We start from the raw sequence: 25821 nt of genomic DNA on the forward strand, positions 1-25821 counted from the left end.
GCATAGGTTGAGGCCGAACTAGATGCGATTGTGGCAGAAGCGGATGTATCAGATGAGCCGGTATCATCAGAGTCGTCGTCATCTGAATCATCAGAGTTGTCCCCAGACTCATCGTCCGTATCGTCCCCTGAATCGTCAGCATCATCACCAGAATCATCCTCAGAATCGTCACCATCGTCTCCAGATGACTGCACGGCTGTGGAACTGGTTGGGGTAGCAACCGCGGAGGATGTTGGAGTAGCAACTGATGAGGCAGATGCAGCAGCGGAAGAATCATCGGAATCATCATCAGAGTCGTCGGCTGAATCATCAGAATCATCACCCGAATCCTCGCCCAAGTCGTCGGATGCGTCTTCGGAGTCATCACCGGAATCGGCGGTATCATCTCCCGAGTCATTTCCATCTCCAGATCCATCGTCTGTAGCTTGAGCGGCAGAAGAACTTGTTGCTGTAACAGCAGATGAGGATGTCGGAGTAGCAACGGATGAGGAGGCAGAGGCAGAGGCAATGGAAGAATCCCCGGAATCATCAGAATCATCACCGGAGTCATCACCAGAGTCATCATCTGCATCATCGCCTGATTCATCGTCTGAACCATCATCCGAGTCATCGCCATCATCTTCAGAGTCTTCTTCATCGTCAGATCCATCATCGGCAGTTTGGGCTGCCGAAGAGCTGGTTGCTGCAACACCGGAGGAGGTTGGAGTGGCAACCGATGAGGAGGAGGCAGAGGTAGAGGCAAAGGTAGTAGAAGAATCACCGCTATCTTCCGAGTCATCCCCGGAATCATCGTCAGAATCATCACCTGAATCAGCATCTGAATCGGCGGAGTCATCCCCAGAATCATCATCTGAGTCATCACCTGATTCATCAGCATCAGTACCGGAGTCGTCTTCATCGTCAGATCCATCATCGGTAGATTGAGCGGCCGAGGAGCTAGTTGCTGTGGCACTGGAGGAAGATGTCAGGGTGGCAACCGATGAAGCGGAGGCAGAAGCAGAGGCAGTAGAAGAGCCCGATTCATCATCAGACTCATCTGAATCATCCCCAGTATCGTCTCCGGTGTCGTCCCCAGTGTCATCTCCAGTGTTATCTCCGGTGTTATCTCCAGTGTCATCTCCAGTGTCATCTCCATCATCGGTTGCCTGTGCAGCAGAAGAGCTAGTTGCTGTAACACCAGAAGAGGATGTCCGAGTGGCAACCGACGAGGCAGAAGCAGAGGCAGAAGCAGTAGTAGAATCAGAACCGCTATCTTCTCCTGAGTCATCATCAGGATTATCAGAGTCGTCTCCGGACGCATCCTCGGTATCATCCCCAGTGTCGTCTCCCGTGTCGTCTCCCGTGTCATCTCCATCGTCCGATCCAGTATCCGTTGCTTGGGCAGCTGAAGAGCTGGTTGGTGTACCAGAGACAGATGATGAAGTGGCGACTGATGAAGAAGCGGAGGCAGAGGCAGAGGAAGAATCCGAACCGTCGCCAGAATCAGAGTCATCTCCATCGTCGTCATCTTCATCGTCATCGTCCGAATCATCTCCTTCATCATCGGAGTCACCGTCATCATCATTGCCCTCATCGTCGGAATCATCTCCAGAATCACCAGCCGAGTCGTCTCCAGAGTCATTGCTAGATTCGTTACTCGATTCATTTCCAGAGTCGTCGCCCGAATCATTACTGGAATCATCTCCGGAGCTACTACCGGAATCATCTCCAGAATCACCGCCGTCATCTCCGGAATAATCCCCAGAGTCGTCTCCCGTATCGTATCCGTCATCACCATCATCTCCATCTCCAGAGCCATCGTCGGTTGCCTGAGCAGCGTCAGAGCTGGTCGGAGTGGCAACACCACTCTCCGAAGGAATGAGATGAGTAGACGACGCCGCGTGAGTAGAGGTTCTGATAGCACCGGTACTGCTGGCAATGTGGTCCGAGGTAGCCGTAACATGATGAGACTCGGTAATCTCTGTGCCGTTATAGGTAGACGTGGAGGTAGCGATATGGGATCCAGAGGTGGTTGTCAGGTGGTGAGACGTTTCAGTGTGGAGACCAGTGCTGGTCAAATGGTGGGATTCCGTGCCGGTGGATAGATGATGGGATCCAGTAAGAGTGTGGGATCCAGTCTCCGTCAAGTGACGGGATTCTGTACCGGTTGTGTGGTACAATCCGGTGCTGGTCAAATGATGAGATTCTGTGCCAGTATGGAGTTCAGTACTTCCGGTAGCAGTGTGAGATCCTGTAAGATGATGGGATTCGGTGCCAGTGGGCAACTCGGCACTGCCAGTGCTAGCAGTCAAATGATGTGATTCAGTGCCAGTAGAGTGCAACTCAGCACTTCCCGTAGCAAAAGCCCCAGTGCTAGCGGTAACATGATGGGACTCGGTGCCAGTGTGCAACTCCGCGCTGCCTGTAGCCGTGCTAGCAGTCAAGTGATGAGATTCCGTGGTGTGTCCAGTTGGGGTGCCTGTAGCTTGAGCCGAGGTTTCCAAAAACTCTCCTCCAGATGTAGTTGACCCATAGTGAGCTGCACTAGTTGAGGTTTCACTATACCTTGTTAGTAGGATAACTTAGTAGGTAAGAGGATACTAACTGAGATGTCTGCACAGCAGTGTGAGAGGTTGTGTGCTCGGCTTCCTTGCTGGTGGCAGAGTGGGTCGTGGTTGAGCCAGAATTAGACTCGGCAGCCAGGGTGGTCCCACTGGTATGGGTTGAGCTGTGAGATTCGGAAGGAGTGGTGCTTGTATGCGTGGTTTCGCCAGGTGCGACAACCGAGGCCGTAGTATGAGACGTGGTGGTCGTGTGAGGCGTGGTCTCACTAGCAGAGGTACTGTGAGAAGTAGCTTGAGACTCCGTGGTCGGGGTGCTGGTGGTCTTTTCACTCGTGGTAGATGACGAGGTATGCGTAGTCTTATCCTCAGTAGACGTAGTATGAGGCGTCGTGGTCGATGACGTGTGCTTAGACTTATCCTCAGTAGACGTAGTATGAGGCGCCGTGGTATGAGTGGTGGTGTCCTTGGCCTCCTCGGTCGAGGTGGTATGCTCCGAGGTGGTATGGGTAGTCTTTTCCTCGGTGGTGGTTTTCTTCTCGGAAGTAGTCTTCTCCTCAGCGGTGGACTTCTCGGTGGTCTTCTTGTGAGTCTTGGTGGTCTTCTTTGAGCTCTTCTTGCTGCTGCGACTGCCGCTCTTAGAGCCCTCGTGCTTTCGGCCAGCGAGGTGGACGTGTTCGTCCTGCACAGGCTCGTCGACAGGTTCGGTGTCAACCAGGTAAGAGTCTACCACCGGTGGAGGGGTGGTAGCAGGGGCAGCAGATATGATATCGGTAGTGACTGGATCGGCTCCCCAGGAGCCTGAGACGAGGCTCCCGGCCCACAGGGCCAGCAACAACGATCTCTTGAGCGTGACCGGCATTGTGCGTGTTCGATACTGGTGCTGGAGCTGAGCTGAGCTGGCTGGCGATGATCCTCCTTATATGATCGCGCTGACAGGCGTCAGAAGCATCCCGGGTGAGCTGAAACGCTGGCAGGGTCTGGCCCCAAGCTTGACCTCAACTGTGGCAGATCCGGGGACTACCTCAGGATACGAGTGATCCAATGATGGATGGCCAACAGTGGGTCGGGGGTCCTTCATAGCTCCTTGGGGCGGAAAGCATTTTTTCCAGGATCTGATTCCGAGGACGCGTGGATGTTGGATCGCTGTTATAGCCCATCAGGTGTGGTATATTCTTTCTATCTGTGATTCTTGTTCCTATTTCAAAAGCCATGTCAGTATAAATAGCAGTAACAATACGCTCATATAACTCCCAAATCAAGATTCATGCTGAAAGCAAAACAATATGAGCTGCTCAGAACCAACACACAGTGTCGGAGACGTTATCGTATGGTCAGTCAGATCTGAGCAGAAGCCTCGCGGGGCACCGCCGACTAGCTGAAAACAACAAGTCCCCTGGCGATCGGTGAGCTAAAGGATCATTTGGCCCCATTGGCCCCAAGGAGTGTGCTGTTCAGCGTTCGCTCGGTTTCCCCGCCCCCACTAAGCACTCCGCCACCAACACATACCTTCTTACCTTTTTACTTTCTTGCCTCTAAGCACGTTCAAGAATCTTTCTCTCTCAGACTATGACCTTCCATCAATCACTGTCAACACCGATGTCAATCTCGGAGATACTGACCCACCACCTACCGACAGACATTTTTAGAAAATTCGCCATATACCCTGCGCCTCCACCTCATTTCGCTAGAACCGCTCAGAGCTCTCAGAGACTTACAGAATACTATCGTGGCGTGTCATGCAATGCCTCCTGAAACACGAGCCAGCTTCCTAGCATATTAGCTTCTCATCCGGCCGGATCCAAACCCTTCTAGATCAGTCTGGCCATCAGACAGGCTCATGATAAGATTCTCCCAGCCCCCAACTCGCTGTCACCGACTACGTACTTGATTCTGACTCGTGCTGACAGTTATCATGAGCCGCAATAGCCTCCTACCCACTTCGTTGTTCCATATTTTTCGGCACTCGTGTCGCTGCAGTGGAAACGAGGCTTTCGCGGTGTGGATTTCGGATAATCCAAGGTGAGATTTCCCGGGGGATGGGTAATGATATTTAACTTGCCAGTATTATGTCGGTGGTTGATCACTAGTGAATAGTCTGGGTCGGAGTCTATTGCTTACATTTCTCCTCTCCGCAGGATGACCAAGCAGTTGCGAGAATAGCTTATTTATAACGGAGGTGGACTACTTGCATACAACGGCGGGTGCAACAGCACCTGTCAACGATGAAGATCAATATCATCCTCCCTTCCAACGGGTGGAACACTGAGGTTGGAAGTTCTTATAAGTGATTTCATGAATATCCCAAGCATTGGAAGCCAATCGACCTATCTGATAATCAGAGCTTTCTGGATGCAGACTCCACACACACAACTCTATTCCATCTAATCTACCTACCTACCAACACCACCAAACAAACATCCCCTTTATCCCCCCCTCAAACCCCTCTCCTTCTCCCTCCTATGCCTCTCCCTCCTCCACCCATGCCCCCACCCCCAAACCACACCAATCACCGGCCCACACAAAAAACACAAGCACCCAATAATAGTAAACGCCCAACCCCTGCCCACCCCCTCAATCATAGGCAAAATCACCGCCGTGGCCACAGCCCCCAACCAACACCTCGTGAGATTATTCGCCGCCGTGGCCGTGGCCGGACTCTCAGGATAAATATCCACCATCAACACACTCATTATATTCAACGTCGCTCCGGAAGTATACCCAATGAACACGAGGAGAATTAACGGCCCTGCCAGGTTCGTCTCATAATGAAGAACCCAGCCATAAGCAATCAACGCCATGCCCTCAATAAGCACAAGAGGAAGGATGACTTCCGTCCTGGCGCGCTCGAGAGGAAACTCATCCATGTTTTGTTTTCGGGTCGTGGATATCGTAATTCCCGATTTATGAGCATGGCGACGATAATTCCAATTCGCGATCTTGCCTTGTGTATATGCGGCTATTAGACTTCCTGCGCCGACGGGGATAAAGCATAGGCCGATTTGCACGTCGTTGAAGTGGTAGATGGTTGCGAATTGGGAGGTTATGCTCGTCGAGGCGGCGTAGTAGCCCGCGAAGGCGAGGCTGTTCCCCAAAAGGATGAGGAAGACTTCTTTGTCCGACAGGATGATGAGGGTTTTGAGTGGGTTGGGGAAAGTTATCTGCGTTTTGACTGCCGGGGTATCGGTCGTAGTAGGGGAGGATTTGCAGAGTTGCATAATAGAGAGATTCCATGCCGGGGCTGGTCGCGAGCCATTACCCACTACCTTTCGGGCCGTTTCCGGGAGGAAAAGAAGGAGGGGGAGGAAGAAGACGCCTGCGAATATGACCAGAAACCAGAAGATAGAGGGCCATCCGAGGAATTGGGTGAGGAGACCGCCGATGATGGGCCCGACCGACGGGCCGAATATACTCCCTGCTGAGCCGTAGCCGATGTAGAGGCCGCGTTCGGCGGGAGTGACGACGTCGGCGACGATGGCGTTGGCGATGGCGATGGTGCTGCTGCTGCCGGTGCTTTGGAGACAGCGTAGGACGAGCAAGGCGGCGTAGTTGCGTTGCAGGGCGAGGCCGATATTGGCGGCGATGTATACGGTGAAACACATGATGTAGGCGGGGCGACGGCCGGCGGTGTCTGCTAGACCGCCGAAGATGGCAGGGGCGAGGCCTTGGAAGATCTAGATGGTCAGTTTATTCGCTGATGGATGGGGGGGGTGGGGGGTTGGCACACCATGTATGTTGTCACGGTCAGGTTGATCATGGTGTCGGTGACGTGGAGCTCATCGGCTAGGGTGTCGAGAGCAGGTAGGTAGATGTTGGCCGAGAGGGGGGAGAAGAAACCGGCTACGGAGGCCGTTAGGACGATTAGACTTCTGGCCGTGCCGGTGTAGATCGAGTAGACTTCTTCCTCTTCTTCTTCTGCTGCTGTTTCATCGGAGGAGATCGGGTCATCCTGGCCGGAACTGCACACGGCTTCGGCAGGGGAGTCCGAGCGTTTTTCGCTCGGGATCAGCGTTGCCATGAGATGTATACTGCTGACCACGCCGTGGGTTGAGTGTCGGGTTGCGCGGTGGGTGGCAGCCGGATACCCAGCTATCTATATTTTCTACCCATTGTGTATCGGATGCGGTGTGCGTGGGCCCGGAGGATCGATAGACATGGATATGATAAAGCAATCCCCTCGAAGTGTTTGAGCTGGGTGCTGGCTAGCCAATTGGGGGTGGATGGCGTCTGGAAGCCGACTTGCTGGCTGCAGGTTAATCACACTCGGGCCGAGAGTGGGCCTTGGCGTGCGGTGATCCTGTTCATTGCAGTGATGCCTGCTGGGTCTTGGATGGGGAAGTCGGTCGAAGGGAGATGCTTGTTTTCTTTCATAACTTCCATTATTGCCACTTGTATTACTACATAGTATTATATAGGATGACTTCATACCCATACTGTGTATGGGGTACATCCAGTCTCTTCACATGTCATTCTCTACCTATCCTGAATGATCCCTGTCTATAGTACCTCGCAACCAATGCAGCCACCCGATTACGTGCCCTACCTGGCTATCTACCTACAGCAACTCCTTATCCCACCCCCTAATCCCCTCCTTTTCTTCCTCTGTTAACCGAATCCCAAAATACTTCCACAGGGCCTGCATCCTCCCCTCCTCGGTGGTGAATTCATGCACTACCCTCGTTTTTCCCCCGAGATTTACCTTGATTAACTTGTCCACGAGCATTACCTTGCCTATGATATTCACATCCTACTCTTCTCCATTCCCTCCCACTACCCCTGTGCCTACCCCTACCCCCTTCTCTAACCCGCCTTCTTCCCCAACCCTCCAATTCATTAAATCCACTTCACCCCCCTCAAAAACCTAACCACCAACACACTCCCCCGGTGGACGGGACTCCTCAAACAAGCAAACAAATTCACGACTTCAAAATCCGCTTCAAAAAACTCTATCTCCTGAAAACAGTAGAATGAATTCCACTCGTGAGTGGGACGGTTTCGGTATCGGTAGATCCAGAATTTGTTATTTTGTGATTCTGGGGAGTGGGTTAGGAAGGGGGATTGTAGTGGGATGTGCGATTGACTGAGGCGGATTTGTTGGGGTCCGAGGTTGGAGAAAATTGAGAGTTGGTTTGCGGAGGAGATGGAGGAGATGGTGGAGATGGAGGGGGCTTAGGATGGGCATGGGGATTGAAGAGGAAGAGGGGTTGTGGGACCGTCGCCACCGAAACCGACATCGATGGAGTACTTGGTTCCGTTAGGGAGGTGGATGATGTTTGTTGTGTGGATTCTGAGATGATTTATCAGTACTGATTGCGCATGGAAATTAATAGGAGGGAATGATAGATAAGTATCCATATGACTTACATCCCCGAATAGCCCCCCCCCGGGCACGCCATCCACCCTTGCCCGGATCCTCGCCCCAGTCATATACGTCTTGAACCCCAGTCCGCAGAGCATATGATGAAAGAGAATGCTCAGTTCGAGACAATACCCGCCACGACCGTTGGCATTCGGTCCGAGGAGTTTATTGTAGAGGATGGCCGGGCGGATGTCCACGACATGAGTGGAAGAGTAATGCACTGAGAGGTTTTCGAAAGGGAATCGACTGATTTGGCATCGCATCAGAGTCCGGAGAGACTCGAAGGTCTGGGGGAAGGTACTGGGGTTGGTGATGTAGGGAGTGTAGGCGCGGGGGAGGTGGAGGTGGTGCAGCCAGGTGGTGATTTGGGCGGGGGTGTATGCAGATACCTGGGTGGTGGATGGCGATGTTGCCCCCCGGGGGTGGGGGGAGGTGGTCATGGTTGTTGTGTTAACTTGGGTTGTGAGTCTGGGGGTCAAATGGATGGGATGAGCTGGGTTGTGTGTTGAGCTTTTGTGTTCTTTGTTCGTTGTTGACTCTTGGTTGACTCATTTGGAGCTAAGATGGAAGGCATCCGTCATTTATCGGCTCTGATGGCTGGTTGGATGTATATCTCATTCTTGTTAGTATTTCAAGTTGTGATATCATCAGTGCAGTAGAGGAAGATTATATATGATAAAGTCTGTCACAATCCAGGACGCCCAGGCCGTAAAACCTCAAACCCCTTTGTCTTCGTTTGTCGGGACCATTTCCAATGTCTCGCCGTGGTTGGATGATCTGCCCGCTCTGTATCAGCAGGCATCCGGGATCCCGTCGGCCGACCGTAGTATTGGTCCGCCTCGCGTTTCGAATAATCCACATCACTCCGCTCCGTTGCTGCTTCGCTGTCGAGAATACTCAGATCCACCGAGTCCAGAGTCGATTCAGTTGATCCAGCTGATTCCCCTGATTCACTTCCACTCTGGGATGGGAGTTTGGAAGTCAGACTGCGGGACGAGGAGCCGGCAGTCCCAGGTCGAGGGGCGCGGAAGAACGACGGATAGGCGTTCCCTGCCCGATCGGTGTATGCTGCGTCTGTCAGTATCGTATTGATATAAGAATCAATGGACGGACCTGCAGGACGGAGAGCGGGAAGCTCCGTAAACGAGATGTTTCTCGTCGATCGTTGCGAAAGTTGGCCGATCCCAAAGACCTAGAACGTCAGCATGTTGCGTCGGCAGTTGATCAAGTGATCCGTACCGGTGCTCGGTTTGACTGTGCAAAGCCCTCCGCAGGTGATTTGATGAATCCCATCTCGCACAGAGAAAATCTAACAATATCAACCAGGCAAGGACCCAGAAACCCAAACAGAAGAACACCAGCATGCACTAGCAGAATACAATATGCCAGGAGTCCTCTGCTCCGCTCGCTCACTTGCGCGTGGGGAATAAATGCACAGGTCATTGCTATGCTCACCAGTCTGGCAGCCGAGAAGCATGTATGTCTCCAGACCGGCCCATACCGGCAATTCCAGAGCATGCATGCTAATATAAGAACCTCACAGGCTATGAGAACGAGGATCTGGCTCAGCCCGGACTGTTGCAGTCCCCCAATAGCCACGCCCCTTACAATAGGGACACCGTACAACGCACTGGCAAACCAGTCCCCTGATTGACGCGAAGGGAAGGAGCTATGCCGAAAGAAGACGCCCTGTCTGCCATTCTTTGCCAGGTACCAAACTGTGATCCCCAGTGATACAGTGAGAAAGCTGACAAAGGAGACCGCCATAAACGTCCAATATACGGGAAACCATGTTGCCAAGAGTGGCTGGAACGAGGAGTATGCGACTATCGGGAGGAGGAAGCGATCGAGCACAGTTCGAATCACGCTCCATCCGGTCCGCTGGAACTGGGTTATTGATTCTTTCCGAAAGTCCGACAATTCAGCTGCTTGTCGTGATTGGAAGCTCTTAGATATCCACTCGCTGAGAAACGGAATTTGCATGACCACTGCTGTTCCCAGGATCACCAAGGCAAGGTTGACAATGGCATTGACCCAGAGATCGCTCATAGTAGTCCCACCCAGTACCTGACTCATTTCCTCCAACCCCCAGGTCGAATTGGTTGCATAAAAACCCTTCATGACACCAGGGTAGGCAAACTGATGTGTAACGGGCCAGTTCTTAAAGATAAGTGACGACCACGCCAATTGGCTGACGATTGCTTGATAGAAGCCGGGATACGAGAGCGTCAGACAGCCACTCAGGAAGATGAATTGAAGGTATTGCAGGCAGTCGCCAAGTCCCTGAACATGCGACTGCGCTGGGTCATTTGATGCGTCGTCCATCTCATACCGAAACATGCTTCTTCCATTAGTACGACGAATCTTCAACGGACCTGTGGCTGCGCCAAATAGAACCATGATTATAAATGGAAAGGCTTTGAGAAGAACAGACGCCGTCGATCCAATATACGGCGTGATGTGGGCAGCGGCACATGTGATCTCGATACCATCTAATTGAAGACGGATTGTGGTGTCCAAAGTGTGCAAGGCATATGTATGGTTGAGATAATAAGACGTCTGGTAGATTGCATACTGCCGTAAACCCGTCCTATCATCGTCACTATTGAGCTCTTCGGCTATACTGGCAAACACACCTTGAATGAGCATGATAGAGACTTTCCGCACACGATCCCCTAGTCCGTCCCTGGTACCCTACCGAACGACCCAACACTCTAGCATCGACAAGCATTTGCGCCGCTGCTCCATCAAGAGCATCACAAGACTGAAACATGAACTCTCCAGTCAACTTCAAATCCAGCGTCGTTATGCCATCCCTCGACTCGAAAGCACCATCCAAACTCATCTGCTGGAAGACAGAATCCACCAAAATCTGATCCGAGGATCTGCATTCCCATCTCCGAACAAAGGCAGCCTGCACGGCCAACAAGAATATCGGCCACAGAAAGATAGTAGACAGCATGCTGACGACAACCACCAATCTGCATGCATGGTAGTGGGTAAGTCAATTCCACACTGCAGAGGCGATGAAGATCCGTCACAAGGGTGCTATTAATAATCTAGTTTTGCCCCACTTCTCAACGGCGAAGCCAAAGAAATGGCACGATGATTAAGGGGGTCCCAGTGATGGAGATGCGCATCCAATCTCTGCTGAAAATATTTTAGTGGCTTCTGATGGGCCCACTGGTGCCTGGAGAGCATGATTGGCTCGGCGTTCTGCAAGCTGTCAGCACCAATGGGGGTGTGTTGGGAGGTGAGTTTTCCAGAAATCATCCAGAAGAGTCCGCGGAGGTCCACCGAACTTCCCGTCTGGATCCACATTTGGTCTCACTCCAGCCAGCAGAGGATGAACAGGTGGTGGAGGGACAGCGTTATACACACGGAACCATTGGAATTCTATGAGAAATTAATTAGCATTCGTCGCAAGTGGATGTTGCTTTGATGTGTCGATGCCAGAGTCCTTAATCAAGAGAGGAGTATACAGTAACTGAACTCGCACCAGTATGTCTCAGCGGATAGAACACCATGCCAAAGAAAATATATATCTCACAGCCAGATACCCAACACAATGCGAATCCAGATCAATGTGGAGTCATAATACAGAGTGGATAAAACCAAGGCTTGTTCAATGTACCTATGTAGTAGTAATAGTTTCCAAACATTACTCTCATTGTAATGGCAATGGAAATGATGTAAGATTTTCAAGATGGTAACAGACAGATATATATATTATGGCGTATATAACACTAAATAAAAGCAATCAATATATCAAGCCCGGGTGGTCTAGTGGTATGATTCTCGCTTAGGGATGGCTTCAGCCTACAAACCCAAGCATATCTGCGAGAGGTCCCGCGTTCGATCCGCGGCTCGGGCCTTGAATTTTCTTTTTTTGCTTTTTCTTGCTTTTCTCCTACCTCCTCCTTCCTTCATTGCTGGATGCGGGTGGTTGTGTGGATTGATTGGGTTCTACCACCGATATGGCACCGTCGCGGTAGTCCATCTATCTATTAATTATCATGTCGGGTTGACGAGCGGTGTATTTCGTATTAGGAGAGTGTCAATTAGTATTTTAGCATCTGTTGTATGTGTGTAACTCGTCGTATCCTGAACCAGTCATTGTGCGCCCACTCATCTAAATCCTCACGGCTTTTTTGTCTATCGCCATAATCTATCCTCCCACCTGGCCGTCGTGTCATAGTAGCATGCAACTAAGCCCGTTCAGCTGGAACAGGCCACTCCGCACCAGTGGCAGCCGCATGTCCCGTCATCTCAAGCGCATCAGCATCAGCATCAGCATCAGCCAGGGCGCGATCCTCTTCCCGCCACCCTTCGCGTTCATCCTTGACCATGCGCACAAAGCATACATCTAACAATAATGCCACTACACTGATCCCCACCCCGAAGTACAATGCAGCCCGGTACCCCTCGATCCGGCTCCCTGACCGCTGAGCGATCTGGTCTTCGATGGTCGAAGAGAACCCCAATCCTAAACTCACACCGTAGAGGTTAAGTGAGCCAATCAGCGAGCCCGCAATGCCTTGCTGATTCCGACGGACTGAGTTACTGGCGATGATCTGAGCGGCCGTGTAGACAAAGTCCGGACAGAAGGAGAAGAGGATGATGGATGGGAATACCTGGGCCCAGTAGGTTTGATGGAGAGGGACGGTGGCCATTAGTGCGTTGGAGACTAGAATGGTGGTGGTGCCGATGGCGAGGATCCATTGGGCGGCTAGTCGGGGGATTAACCAGGCGGCGAGACAAGCGGCTCCCGTTGCGCAGATGACGAACGGTGTCCAGCTGATGGCGAAGTGGAGGGTTGACCAGTGCCAGATGTCTTGGAGCCATAGAATCTGGTACCAAATTAGTGTGCCTACGGCCATGTAGTTGAGGAGGACGACCAAGAGGAGGGTGAGGATGGATGGGGCTTGGAAGATTTCCAGGGGCATGATGGGATGGTCGGTGCCGGTTTTCTCCCAAAGGAGAAAGGCGCCGAAGAGGATGATTGAGGTGATGAGGAGGGCGATTTCGTAGGGGGTCGACCATCCTACGCTGGGAGCTTGGCTATAGCTGTGATTAGTACGAATTGGTTAGAGGTATGTGTTGACTTACTTCCAGACAAAGTTGAATAAGATCAGAGAGCTCGTGCCTAGGGCTGATCCAATCCAGTCGATTTTGCCGTGCTTGTCGAGTAGAGGTTCTCGTGAGCTTAGTATCCATAAGGGGAGGAAGATGGCGACGCCAATGGCAGCTCTAGAGGATATTTTGTTAGATGTGCTTTCTCATACGGGGTTGACATACATAAAGACGAAGAACCATTTCCATTCCGTCTTCTCCATAAAGGCACCGAGAAACAAGGCGCCGAAGTACCCTCCGGTCGGCGCCGACGCTGCAAAGAAACCCAAACTGAGGTTTCGCACACGTCCCGGGGGATTGGTGCTGGTGATCATGGCCACTGCGTTCGGCATGATCAATGCCCCTCCCAAGCCGGCGAGCGCCCGCATGGCAACAAAGGCGACAAAATTATTGCAAAATGCGCTGATCAGGGTGCAGAGGCTAAGCCAGGCCCCGCCTAGCAGTAGGAGCTCTCGATGACCGAAGACATCTCCTAATCGTCCGCTCATGAGCACGAATGTTCCTTGCGTCAGACTATTCATGTTAGAGGGTCAGATGCATGCAGTACGAATTATTTCAGAGGCTGTTACCCATAACTGGCACCGACCCAGGTTGCAGATGTTGCCTTGGCCCCAAGAGACTCCCCAAGACGGGTTCCACCTGCCATCCCAGAGAAGCTCACTGTCATCTGATGCCATCAGCACGATGGGATGGATGGATTGGGGACAAGAAGTGAAACCTGTACGAGGTTGGCCAGGAGAAGCAACACGGTAATTGCCAACCGACGAGATTGAGTGATTTGGACGGACGGTGCCCGCTCAAAAACTGCCTGGCCTGCTGTCGGGGCCAGATTCTGTCTGAGGGGAGTATTGAGAGGATCTGGGGTGTCGTCGGCTGGAGTTGGGGGAATCGAATGGAGCGGGGAAGGAATTGCGGGATGTGACAAGGACGGTGGGGGGGCTGTGACCTCATAGTGGAAAGTCTGCACCAGAGACATGATGGAGAGACAGAAGAATAGATGAAACGCTGCGCAACCCCAATAATCGGAGCGGCGCGGGTTCAAATGAAAATAAATGTTTAGCTAGGGCAAGTGCCGCATCATGAAGGTTCGCAAGTACCGGAACTGCAGTCCCGATTTAGGCTGAGTGGGAGTGAGCTATCAACTCTGGATTGAGTCATGGCCATGTGCTGCCCCGTGATTAACCGGATGGAGGAATTCTATCCACCGGAAGCCAGCCTCCGATCCTTTGTCATCTGGGCCTGAGCGGAGCATGACCAGAAGAGTTTTCCCACAGCCAGGATTGGCGACCGCCAGCACTGGAGTCTAGCCCTACATCACTTGCAGGAACAGGATTGAATCTTGGCCCAAGTGCTGGGTAGCTTTGACTCAAGTGGGTGGAGGGCTTGCAGTGGCTTATCTACTGACTCGTATTTCAACCTCTGGACGCGTCAGAAGTTTCCAGCAGTTCACTGGATAGTAATAAACTAAAATGTATTCATACATGTCTTTGCTGACATAGTAACCATTACTTGAGAGTACTCAATCCCAATCAGTATATTAGACACAAAGAGAAACAGATGGGTCTACTGTATCCCGGCAAAAGTCATTCTTAAAGCCAGTCTAGGGAAGAAAACTGACACCAACAACATCAAGAGAAAACTCAATTCACGAAAATATCATTTCCTGTGGTGCCTCGATTGTGACAGTGCATCTATGCTATTTCACTAGCGAATGTAAAAATAAGAATGGGCCCTCTTCATTCACATGATACCTAACCCTATCGACAGATTTCTATAACATGGAGTCGATTCTTGTTTCCGAGTAATATCCCGCTTATGCATGTATGCTGCAAAACCTTCGGGATCTTGTTTCTCCAACGCAGCCAGGACATCTCTGCTAACCCAGAATTCGGCCCAATATATAGGGCAATGGCCCTCTGTATCGGGATCGTTGATGTGTGCCCCCGCTGCGAGAAGAACTTTGACTGCCTTCAACGCCCCTGAATTTATCGCACAGGTGAGTGCCGATCACTGGTCACTTTTCCTCTGAAAGTTCGGGTCAACGTTCTTTGATAGGATAAAGCTGACCATCCTGTCAGAATCATAACCCGCAGCTGTTAGTATCAGGTTTCCTCAATTGCACCTCCATCCAGGGCGTTTTTCCACCACAAGCTTGAGCATATCTACGTAATCTGCCTCGGCGGCCCTGCGATAGACACCTAGTCTTTGGCGATCCGACACCTTGGCTCCATGATCAAGAACCAAGGAGAGCAGTCGCTTATTGTTGCTCAGGAAAGCTGCAGCGAAAGGATCGCCCGACAATTCCTTGCCAGGAATGTCAAGAGGGGCACCTTGACTCAACGGAAACTCGACAACTACCGCAGACTTTGAGAATATGGCAGAGCGCACTGCCCTACATATATATTTTAGGTAGTTGCGTGGGTATCTCTTCTTTGTAGGTGACAGAAGGCATTCGACCATTGCAAGGTTTCCTAATTCAGCGGCTTTGACGACAAGTGGCGTCTGATCCTCACCGTTGCAATGGTTGATAGAGGCACCCCTTTCGACGAGCATTCGGACTAAGGAGTCATGGTTGTTCAGAACGGCGTGATGGAGTAGCGTATATCCATCCCTATCGCGATGATTTGGGCTGGCACCTCTTTTGTCAAGATATAACTCAACCACCCCCACATGGCCATTATATGCCGCATAGGTGATGGTGCGAGCCCACCGGTAATCATACCTCAACTCATCTAGGCGAGGATTGTATTCAACGTGATCTGTATCGTAAAACTCAGGGAGCTCGTAAGAACCGGGCCGGGGAACCTCGCCCCCGTGCTCCAGAAGCATCTGGATGGTCGACACTTGACCGTTCATGGCAGCCCACCTAAAAATAGATAATCTATGTGTGGTGACAGCTTTCTCGTAAAGGACAGGGTTGACGGCGTGATAGAAATCTCGGCTAGTTTGGGCCAGTGCGTTGAGGTCTTGTTTGCGTGTGAGAAACTTTGCAATTGCCGTTTTCATTTCATAGGGTAGGTGAGGGGGCGGCATCTTGGTGGAGAAGAAGAACACCAGGGCAGAGGATAGAATGCGAGTGAGGGAAGATAAAGGAGTCGATGACAGTGGGTGGAAAGAGGAGCACCAACGCCTTTATTTAATAAATGAACACTGAATGAGAGCATGGGCACCTGTCGGGTAGGTGAAATCTCTTGAACAGATCCGATATTCTCTTGGTAAAAACGGATTTGTATGAAGAAACATCCCAGATTCAAGTCTTTGTTCGTGGTGCGACAAGTGGGTGGGTGATTTTGCGACAAAGGCTAAGTAAGTCGTCTTTGGAAATCCACGGCCCATTGTCTGTAAGAATCATGACCAATCCCTAGGATTACATCAGGGAAAACCAGACTGATAAAGCGTGCAATCCTTGGAAGACCAGGAAATTCTGCTGATGGTATTGTATGGCTGGCCGATCAGGTCCAAGAAGATGAAAAGCCTACGAACGGGAAAGAATAAATACGTTCAATGAAATTTGGGGAACCATCATTATGATTAACAAAGATAGCGGAATCAGAGACGTTCTGGCCAATAGGTGTCGGTAGTAGCCGCTGATATAATGGTGGTTAGCCAGCCAGATCTGTCTACATAGTTCAATCTTTAGCAGGAAAGTATCTGCGGTGGATACCACGAATAACTACTTTTGAGCAAAGCCCAATCATATACTAATAACTCTAATCCCCCAGCATTTGCATTTGGAAGAGGATCTTCTGTTCAACGCCGCCCTTGAATATGGCCAGTACGAGATAGCCGAATACCTGATACGCAACGGAAGCTTGTTTCACGTTGATGACCTCGAAGCCAAGAGGGTCCGGTCTTTCAATCTGTTTTTGATAGCGGCAGAACATGGAAACAAGGAAATACTGCGACTTTTACTGGACAACAATGCAGATCCTCTACCTGAAGTTGATTTCGACGGGTTGCTTCTTGTGAACACTGTTTATAACCAAAAAGAACCGGTCGCAATCATGCAACTATTACTGGACTGATGTCCAGAGCTCTCGCAGCAGCTCCTTGATGGCGTGATGTTATATAGACAGTAGGTTAGATACAAGACACAAAAGACAAAATCGGGAAAGCCATTTCATCCGTATTCACTTATAGATGATCCAAAGGAAGGGATAATCAGCCCCGTGTAAACTGCGTTATCAAACGATGCTATGACATCTCAATGTTGGATGAGTGGGGCAGACACCAGTTCATCACCTGACTGGTTAGGCTGTCGTGCATGGAGCATTCTTTTCTCATCTGGGAAACTCAAACTCAACTCCCACTCCTCCTAGTCCATCAATATGACCCCGCATGCTCAGTTATTATCAAGCTTTGAGGCGGCACCGAATGCTGATGAAAATGAAGTCCAGAAGAGGGATACAAATGATCTACATCCGCCACAGTTATCCGGGGTCAGTATAGTATTGCCTTGCTACAGCAATTCACTTCCTCCTTATTTCAGAATTTTCTTAAATTATTGACCAAATATGATATCTACAGATCGTCGCTGACAGTGACGCACTTCAACCGACCAAACAACAGTTAGAAGATGCCTTGGCGAAGAGCAGATCATATTGGTACAAAGTTACAGCAGCTGCTTGTCATTGACATGAGCATGGCATCAAGCCAGAATTGGCAAATCCTCACCACATGCTTATGAAAGTCCTTAGCATGCATGCCGGACCCCATACTACTCATTCCCACCACGTTGGCGCATCTCTTTCCCCATTGCTCTGTCTTCAAGCATCCGTTAGCTGGCATGTAGATGAATCTACAGACTGCGATCGCATTGAAAGAGACAAAACAAACATTGTGCTTTTGTATATTGGCACGAAAGCTTCAGTCCCCTATGCGCTCAATGGCAATGGGTTTCGTCATTGGGTTGGCACAGAAGATGAAACGGCTGTCGGTCCAAATTATTTGGCAATCCCCACCTTGGAATGATGTTACATACTTTCCGCCCGCCTACTTGAAATCCAGGGGAGAGGTGGTATGAAATATACAGAGTCAAAAGCCGCTGTATATCGCCAGACTACTCAGTACACCCCAACACATATGATCGATATCGGTGAGGCGGACGACGACACAATCTCATGGTGGTCATCAATCCTGGCTCCTGGCGATGGTTGGAAAGCTATCATGAAGGAGTGTGATGATGGGGAATTCCTTGCACCTTGGTCAGTCATCTGCAGATCACAGCAATCATTCGCGATTCAATGCAAAAGAAAGACTGCTACTGGGGATTTCCCTCCCATACCAATGTCATCTAGTAGGGCGTTTGAAGCTCTTTCTCGGTTTGCTCTCATGTATAACTTGGGGAGTCAGTTCCCCGTTGCTCTTGGAACTGCCATTACAGTACCAACACATAACTGTCATGGCTCAACCATTCAACTTCCTCCGCCAACACTCACAGGGGCACAGTGTCCTGCTACCCCAGGAAAGTAAATACCCTCTGAATGGTGTATGCTCTATGATAACATTCCTTATTACATCACCTTGAGTTGCAATCCAGACGCTGTTTATGTCTTCCCTCTGCGGCATGTTCTGGGAGCCAGGTGTGCCGTGTAATCTTGTTAGTGCATGGCTACATCCAATACTAAACGAGGTGCCTGAAGGAACGAAATTTGAAGACCTGCCGGGCCTTTATTATGACATTCTTGCCATTATCTGTGGCATTCGGCGACCCACGATATCTGCGCTTTGGCTTGGAGCTGTAGCTGGGGGGTTGGCCCCGATCATCCTTCGCAGGACTAGACGGGGTAGACCCCCTCTGGACCCAGTTGCCTTCCCTTGGACTGGCTGTCTGCAAAGCTTCATGGACATTGCTGGCATGGGGCCTTATATCATCGATCAATACAAGAAACAAGTCCGGAGGGCCGACGTCTGGCGACTTCTTCACCTTCCTACAACCGAGGAAGATGACCTATCATACAATTATCCACCACGCACACCTTGGGAGCCATGTGGAATGATGGAGACGCGGAATTGTGCTCTTCGGGTCGCCTCGCATTTGGACTGTCCACGACATCACCTCCGTTACCAATATTGGATCTGGGAGCCTGAGAACGGCCCGGCCATTCAGGACAAAGGGTTTTCGATGGCAACAGTTATGCCTACTACGCTGGATGTAGATTCTCTCCGAGTGCAAGATTTACAGCGGTTTCCTCATAAACCGCTTGATCAGGACGCATCGGAAGAAGCGTCGCTGGACATTTTCCGTTGGTTTATCACGAATGGGGAAGGGTTTCCCCCAGGAATGATTTATAAGGATGAATGGCTGGAGGGTCTTGATGATGAGGATACTGATGAGGACCAAGAGGATGATGGTATGAAGTCAAACAGCTCACGAGCAAACCACCCGAATAATCTGGAAAAATGGCTGGCTACTCTTCAAGACCCTTCCACTTAGCCAAATTTGCACAACATAATGCAACTGAACCTTTCAACGTCGTGAATCGAAAACTCCCCACGAATATCTTGACTTCATCCCTGAGGCATTCATAAGCATGCGAACATTGTTTACATCCGAGATATTTCCGCTATTCTGCAGTCGCGGGTGGCATGATCCAAGTCAGGTCCTGCATGCTTACTCTGGCCGGGGTTTGCTGCAACACTCCACATCAATCTGCCCGGTATCTGATCTTATTCTGTCTCCTGTGCCTGTGTCAGATCCCGCTGCCGCTATCGTCCGAGACTTTACGCTAAGAACGGGCGGGACGGCAGATTAACGTTAAGGAATATACTAGACTTTCCGTTAATCCGCACGCCTTGCTGCAGATTAGATTGAGCATCGGAATTACTGATTGGTTAGTTCACCGTCGCATCCCAGGAATCCCGACGGCTCCGCCCTTCCCGAACCGCTCGATCCCGTCCCTACTAACCTGCCAAATCCCGGAGCGATGGGACGATGTTTCAGACAGCGCCCGTGTATACGCCTTGACACATCCGAGAGCAGAGAGCAGACACCGTTCTCCGTGGCATCCGGATCAAATGATGAGGATGGAGGACTCTGATAGATATGTTGCACGGTGCATCTTCCAAGGTATAAAGGAGAGACAGGCCTCACCTCCATCACTCTCATCATCAACAGCAAGATCAATCCTCTCAACACATTTACACATCAGTCATCCAAGAACAATCATCCACCATGGCTCCCATTCTCAAGAAGTACAAGGCCGCAGCTGTCAATGCTGAGCCCGGCTGGTTCAACCTGGAGGAATCCGTCCGCCGGACCATCCACTGGATTGACGAAGCTGGCAAGGCCGGATGCAAATTCATTGCTTTCCCTGAGCTCTGTATGTCATTCAGAGTATGTTCAAATGTTGAAGTCTAGCTAACCGACTAGGGATTCCTGGATACCCCTACTGGGCGTGGAAGGTCAACTACCAGGAAAGCCTGCCTCTGTTGAAGAAGTACCGCGAGAACAGTCTTCCCTCCGACTCCGATGAGATGCGTCGCATCCGCAATGCCGCCCGGGCTAACAAGATCTACGTGTCTTTGGGCTACTCCGAGGTGGACTTGGCCAGTCTGTACACCACCCAGGTCATGATCTCCCCCTCGGGTGATATCATCAACCACCGTCGCAAGATCAGAGCCACTCATGTTGAGCGCCTGGTGTTTGGTGACGGCACTGGTGACACCACCGAGTCGGTCATGCAGACGGATATCGGCCGTGTCGGCCACCTCAACTGCTGGGAGAATATGAACCCTTTCATGAAGGCGTATGCTGCCTCCTTGGGAGAGCAGGTGCACGTTGCTGCCTGGCCCCTGTACCCGGGCAAGGAGACATTGAAGTACCCGGATCCCTTCACCAACGTGGCCGAGGCCAATGCGGACGTAAGTATTCCTTTATGATCTTCTTTGCGTGATGTCTGAGGGCTGATGAGACCGCGCAGCTTGTCACACCCGCCTATGCGATCGAGACCGGCACCTTCACCCTGGCGCCGTGGCAGACGATTACCGCCGAGGGAATCAAGTTGAACACTCCCCCGGGCAAGGAGCTGGAGGACCCTCGCATCTACAACGGCCACGGTCGCATCTTCGGTCCTGACGGTCAGAACCTTGTTCCTCACCCGGATAAGGACTTTGAAGGGCTTTTGTTTGTTGACGTGAGTTTCTCTGCCAATCGAGATGTACCGTACTGACATGATCACAGATCGACCTCGATGAATGTCAGCTTTCCAAGTCTCTGGCCGACTTTGTAAGTATCTTTGGAGATATTCCGTGGATCCTGCTAACATTCTCAGGGCGGCCACTACATGCGCCCCGACCTGATCCGCCTGCTGGTCGACACCAACCGCAAGGACCTCGTGGTTCACGAGGACCGAGTGAACGGAGGAGTTGCATACACCCGGACAGTTGACCGGGTTGGATTGTCGGCTCCTTTGGATGCCTTGAACGCTGCTGCTGCGGATTCGGAGAACTAGACTGGCTTCTTCAATTAGGCTCTCTCCACTCCATCCACTGAGCTCGATAGGTATAGAGATAAGGATGATGAATTTGTATATTAGATGCTCGAATGAAATATGACCTACCGACATTTTATTCTGATACTAGCTGAGTTTGTGCTCTAGCTTCAGTCGCTTATTCCAGCTTCGCAGACATGAGGGACTGCCTCAGCCGACCGGTAGATTTCCACCAACAGTGTAATCTCTAGTACTTCTGTCTTCTTATTTCTTTCCTCTCTTTTCTTTTCGGTTCTTTCATCACTTATCATTTGTTCTCTTTCCTTTCTTCTTCCTTCTTTTTTTCCAACCTCCTCACTCCCCCATCTTCCAATCCAGCATCATCCATCCAAATAATCCGTCCGACATGGCAGCTGGAACTGCAACCTCGCCCCACAATCTGCAACCCACCCCAACCCACCGCCGAATTCGCCGCCAGTCCAGCCCGTCCGGGGTCTGCTCAAGTAGATAATCCACCGAATCGCCCGAGTCCTCAAACTCCCACCAATCATTCACAGCCCCCTGGCCCAATACCCCCACCCCATCCTCTGAATCATACGATCTTCCCCCACTGAATCTCGATAAGCAGTGACGGAGGTGGATCGTCCGGGCTTTGCCTTTGTTCGGGATTTGCTGCCCCCGGGTTTTGCATAAATCTACACCGTACACATTCCCAGTTCCCAGTCCAGCCAGGATTCGATTCTGTTTGAGTGATGGTGAAGAGTGATCGATGGTGAAGAGTGATGCGATGACCTCCCCCAAAACATTCCTCGACGTCACTCGTCCCGGTCATCGACGGTTTTGTAAACCGCCCGTTAAGGTGGCTTGTTTGTCTTGGTATCTTCCGTCCTTCTTTACTTCCTCCCCTTTATTGCATACTCTGGTGAATGAATTACTTATATTAATCAATTCATTAATAATTGCATAGTCGAACACTACGAGTCCGCTGTGATGGCCAAGAACGATGCTCGAATTGTATCGCCAAGGATACAGTTTGTTGCTATTTGCCGAGTAAACGGGGAGGACCGAGGAATTGTCAGAATCGGAAACGAAAACGGTTGTCGACGCCGCCGACTACGGTTTCGGATGTGAGGGATGAGGAATATCAGGGTTTGAGGGGGAATAAATATACTTCGAGTGTGGAGGGGCCCGTGTCGAGTGAGGATGAGGATGGTATGTCTCTGTCTTTTGTTGCCGTGTGGTGGTGGTTGTGGTGGAAGCTAATGATTGTAGGCTGGATGAACCAGTTGTTGAGTCTGGGGGCACCTGGTGCTGGGCTGCGCAGTATTGAGAATTCCGTTATGGAGATGGAGCAGATCTTTGATTCCATTTTTACGGTTGATGTTGATGAGCAGCCCGTCTTGCCGGAAGTGACGGGGCCACCGCCGGATCTGTTGCAGACTTATGGAAGTAATAAGGATATGTATGACCCATGGGCTACACTAATTGTGTTGTGTTGATCTGACTGACTGTATAGATTGGATGCCTATTATGCTTTTATCCATATCTATTATCCTATTCTGCCCCCTCCAGAACGCGTGCCGGTGCATAATCGTCCCTTGTCTGAAAAGTCGACGTTTCAACCTTCTAGCCCCTTGGGTCTTGCTATATCGGCTATCCTGGCTCTGATCCCGCATCCTGAAGTGAAGCAACCCTCGCGAACGGAGTATGTCAAGCTGCGCAGAGACCTTGCTCATTCGTTTGCACAAGCTGCGCTGGAAGCCGTGGAGACGGACCTCGAGCTGCTCGATTCATCATCGGATCCGTCGAAAGCACTTTCTGATGGCACACCTCAGTTCCAACGAGTTGGGTTTCACAGCAAGGTGCCAATTTGTCTGGAAGCGGTTCTGGCATTGGTACTGTTGAGTGTGTACGAGTATGCGCAGAGAGGGAATATCAACAAAATGTGCAATCGTGCGGGACAAGCCCTGACGGCTGCGATGAGTATGTCGCTGCATGAGATGGTTGATGAGGATGAGTTTTCTGAAGCTCGTCGGAGGGCTTGGTGGATTACGGTTAATATCCCTGGAGATATGGATGAACTATGCTAACGTCGTCAAGTATTTGACCGTCTGCCAGGGATCAATTGTCAGCGGAATGGTAAGGACCTGCTCTCGATATATGATGAGAAGACTGATAAAATAGCCCCCCGCGATCAATCCGTATGATCCTCGCTTCGTCACACCGATCCCCGATGTGAGTCTTTACCTCTATAGTTGGGGTGGACTGGCTGACCGTGCAGGGATGGAAACTTCTCATCGAAGCCCAGCAAACAATCCTCGAAGCCACTACGTTTGCCCACGACCTCGATCTGACCACTAAATCCCAATTTAATGCGTCGTGGGTGTCCCAGCGAATGATGGACCTTGACAACCAGATAACGTGCTTGCTACATCCGTGCAGAGGGTCTGGTCGTGTGAACAAAATGCCCCCCATTGCCACTCAGGACTCGCCGGATGTGGTCGCCCTACACGCGATCAACTACATTGCGGAGATCAAACTACACAGGTAGGTGGCTACTCTCCTGCCTCGATCCAGGCTGACTCTTCAGTGCGAGGATTAAAACCCACCGATTCTGCGCTTTCCAGGATATCCCCGTCTTCCGCAAGCGCCATTGCGACCTGGTCGCGGCCGGGCCCAAGTGCTGTCGTGTTGGAGCTTCCAAATCCGCTTCATCCACACCCGACAGCTTCTTGTCATCCATGATGTCCGAATCTTCGACGATAGACTTTCCGTTCTCCGCCCATGCATCTTCGAAGATCTGCCTCCACGCCGCACTCAACATTGTCAACCTCCTGGACAACCTGCCGTACCCGAATCCGATGAACGAGATCCCGTTGACCCGTCCGCCCTATCTGTCGCGAACCTCCCGGGTGGAGATTCCCCGGACGATGCCGACGTTCGCCTGTTGTGCCATGCAATCCAGCTACGCGATGCTGATGTTGTGCTTGAAGGCGCGGGCAATGCACGAGCCTGTGGGAGACGAGTCGACGGCTTCGGGTCGGTCATTGGGAGGATTCTTGGACGAGTTGCGACAGAGTCTGCGGCTGGTGTCCAAGGCATTAGGGAACTATGCGATAGCGTTTGAAGCGCTGGATGGGATGAGGGGTGCGTTAGATCTGTTCATCTTCCGATCACGAGCTGACGGCATGCAGAAGAGATAGCGCAGTCGGTTGAATGGGCTTTTGAGCTGACGGCCGACGCTGTTGCGGAGCGAAATGGCACCAATCGCTGACGGATGAGATGTAGACAAAATAGAATACCCGTAGGCCTCAGGACACGAACCTGGCTGACATTTATAGAGATAATCTAATGGAAGAGCTTAAGAGCATAGGATCTTAGCGGCTGATCGTGTTGCGAGGGGATGATTGTTAGGCAGAATCCCACCGCCTGCTCTGTTGGTCGACAGGCGGGAATGGCTGTCTCCCACCACAAAAGTCGCAGGCAGAGCACCACGTCCATCCAGAGGACAATGGCACCACTTCAAGCCAAGCATGGCTTTGGCGACATGTCCCCTATCCAGATGCTTCCATGCTTCCACGATGCCTCTGCTGCAATAGCATGGAGTGCGACTGAAGTGCTCTGACAATGGCGCTGTTTGTTGGGGGACAGCCAGGCACCCAGGGGCTGCCAGCCCACCACGCGGGTGCCATGCAAGCCCTGGGCGGGAACTCTCCTCGCCGGAGTGTACCGATTATCCACCACCAATCCGCGCTGGAATCATCACCACATCCGGGCACCTCCCCCCAACCGGCCATCTTATTTACGGCAGCCTCCATTTCAGAAACATTGGACCCCTTTCACCAACTTCCAGTTTTCCCCAGTACTCAAGAACCCCTGCGATGGTCGAATCGGCCGAGGGCCCTCCAAGATGATCCTAAGGAACGCCCAGTGGAGTTCTTAATACCGCCCATAGCCTCCACCTGAGAGTCGAGGTGTTGGGAGACCTGCGTTCGAGTCCGACTGGCCCCTACCAGCGGATATCGAGGTTTTCGACCTGACATCTTCAACTAGCGCGTCCCTGACCGTGGAGCGGGGTAGGATGTAGGCTGACCAGGCCGCTCCTAAGCATGAAGATGATGTTTCTTCCAGGGGAGATCGAAAGATTAGTTCCTGGTTACCTGGTCTTCTTTTTTTCTTGCTCGTGAGGTTGGTTATACGTAGTGTATCGACCTGTGGTTAGTCTGGAAAGAAATGGGTGGCAGGCAGGTTCCGTTGAAGCTATTGCGTAGCTCTCAGCTAGCCTTTTCCACCTGACAGATGGAAGAATTGTCTAATTTTTGAGAATGGCCTTTTTGAAGCTATAAGAAAATTCATT

General features: G+C 51.2%; 8 protein-coding genes and 1 non-coding gene across 9 annotated transcripts; 4 read left to right on the forward strand and 5 right to left on the reverse strand.

The window, feature by feature from the left end:
• Positions 1–4966: 4966 nt before the first annotated feature.
• On the reverse strand, positions 4967–6875 carry BO94DRAFT_515839 (MFS general substrate transporter; the record flags this gene model as incomplete). Its single annotated transcript, XM_025609937.1, has 2 exons — positions 6268–6875; positions 4967–6214 (listed from the first exon to the last, which is right to left on the reverse strand). Exons 1-2 carry the CDS (start codon positions 6556–6558, stop codon positions 4967–4969), a joined length of 1539 nt encoding a protein of 512 aa, XP_025468188.1. The 5' UTR covers positions 6559–6875.
• Positions 6876–6968: 93 nt separating this feature from the next.
• On the reverse strand, positions 6969–8339 carry BO94DRAFT_515842 (cysteine proteinase; the record flags this gene model as incomplete). Its single annotated transcript, XM_025609938.1, has 4 exons — positions 6969–7287; positions 7389–7708; positions 7754–7846; positions 7901–8339. 4 exons carry the CDS (start codon positions 8337–8339, stop codon positions 7096–7098), a joined length of 1044 nt encoding a protein of 347 aa, XP_025468189.1. The 3' UTR covers positions 6969–7095.
• A 718-nt stretch (positions 8340–9057) lies between these two features.
• BO94DRAFT_52827 (uncharacterized protein) lies at positions 9058–10979 on the reverse strand. Its single transcript, XM_025610416.1, has 2 exons — positions 10536–10979; positions 9058–10489 (listed from the first exon to the last, which is right to left on the reverse strand). Exons 1-2 carry the CDS (start codon positions 10859–10861, stop codon positions 9124–9126), a joined length of 1692 nt encoding a protein of 563 aa, XP_025468190.1. The 5' UTR covers positions 10862–10979; the 3' UTR covers positions 9058–9123.
• A 692-nt stretch (positions 10980–11671) lies between these two features.
• BO94DRAFT_t149 lies at positions 11672–11773 on the forward strand. Its single transcript has one exon. It is a non-coding gene; the product is annotated as a tRNA-Pro (tRNA).
• A 180-nt stretch (positions 11774–11953) lies between these two features.
• BO94DRAFT_515846 (efflux pump antibiotic resistance protein) lies at positions 11954–14067 on the reverse strand. The gene is made up of 5 exons (XM_025609939.1): positions 13751–14067; positions 13602–13699; positions 13198–13545; positions 13009–13149; positions 11954–12960 (listed from the first exon to the last, which is right to left on the reverse strand). Exons 1-5 carry the CDS (start codon positions 14006–14008, stop codon positions 12108–12110), a joined length of 1698 nt encoding a protein of 565 aa, XP_025468191.1. The 5' UTR covers positions 14009–14067; the 3' UTR covers positions 11954–12107.
• Positions 14068–15144: 1077 nt separating this feature from the next.
• BO94DRAFT_595126 (ankyrin repeat domain-containing protein) lies at positions 15145–16065 on the reverse strand (the record flags this gene model as incomplete). The annotated part of the gene is made up of 1 exon (XM_025616215.1): positions 15145–16065. One exon carries the CDS (start codon positions 16063–16065, stop codon positions 15145–15147), a length of 921 nt encoding a protein of 306 aa, XP_025468192.1.
• A 1295-nt stretch (positions 16066–17360) lies between these two features.
• Positions 17361–19468, forward strand: BO94DRAFT_556220 (uncharacterized protein; the record flags this gene model as incomplete). Its single annotated transcript, XM_025613848.1, has 5 exons — positions 17361–17471; positions 17560–17643; positions 17674–17964; positions 18040–18481; positions 18561–19468. 5 exons carry the CDS (start codon positions 17361–17363, stop codon positions 19466–19468), a joined length of 1836 nt encoding a protein of 611 aa, XP_025468193.1.
• Positions 19469–20206: 738 nt separating this feature from the next.
• Positions 20207–21485, forward strand: BO94DRAFT_464468 (carbon-nitrogen hydrolase family protein; the record flags this gene model as incomplete). The annotated part of the gene is made up of 5 exons (XM_025608065.1): positions 20207–20354; positions 20405–20895; positions 20946–21167; positions 21215–21259; positions 21306–21485. 5 exons carry the CDS (start codon positions 20207–20209, stop codon positions 21483–21485), a joined length of 1086 nt encoding a protein of 361 aa, XP_025468194.1.
• A 766-nt stretch (positions 21486–22251) lies between these two features.
• BO94DRAFT_556222 (putative C6 finger domain protein) lies at positions 22252–24738 on the forward strand (the record flags this gene model as incomplete). The annotated part of the gene is made up of 9 exons (XM_025613849.1): positions 22252–22340; positions 22432–22676; positions 22737–22926; positions 22981–23518; positions 23565–23603; positions 23649–23699; positions 23746–24011; positions 24055–24611; positions 24659–24738. 9 exons carry the CDS (start codon positions 22252–22254, stop codon positions 24736–24738), a joined length of 2055 nt encoding a protein of 684 aa, XP_025468195.1.
• Between the last annotated feature and the right edge of the window lie 1083 nt (positions 24739–25821).

The sequence above is a fragment of the Aspergillus sclerotioniger genome (assembly GCF_003184525.1).
Source record: "Aspergillus sclerotioniger CBS 115572 chromosome Unknown BO94scaffold_12, whole genome shotgun sequence".
In the NCBI taxonomy this organism is placed as follows: domain Eukaryota; kingdom Fungi; phylum Ascomycota; class Eurotiomycetes; order Eurotiales; family Aspergillaceae; genus Aspergillus; species Aspergillus sclerotioniger.

Coding starts and splice junctions, on each gene's coding strand:
- BO94DRAFT_515846 (XM_025609939.1), bottom strand. CDS start 14,008: ATGTCTCTGGTGCAGACTTTCCACTATGAGGTCACAGCCCCCCCACCG. Junction 13,546..13,601: donor TGGGTCGGTGCCAGTTATGG/GTAACAGCCTCT, acceptor TAACATGAATAG/TCTGACGCAAGGAACATTCG. Junction 13,150..13,197: donor AAATGGTTCTTCGTCTTTAT/GTATGTCAACCC, acceptor AATATCCTCTAG/AGCTGCCATTGGCGTCGCCA.
- BO94DRAFT_52827 (XM_025610416.1), bottom strand. CDS start 10,861: ATGCTGTCTACTATCTTTCTGTGGCCGATATTCTTGTTGGCCGTGCAG. Junction 10,490..10,535: donor CTCTATCATGCTCATTCAAG/GTGTGTTTGCCA, acceptor TGACGATGATAG/GACGGGTTTACGGCAGTATG.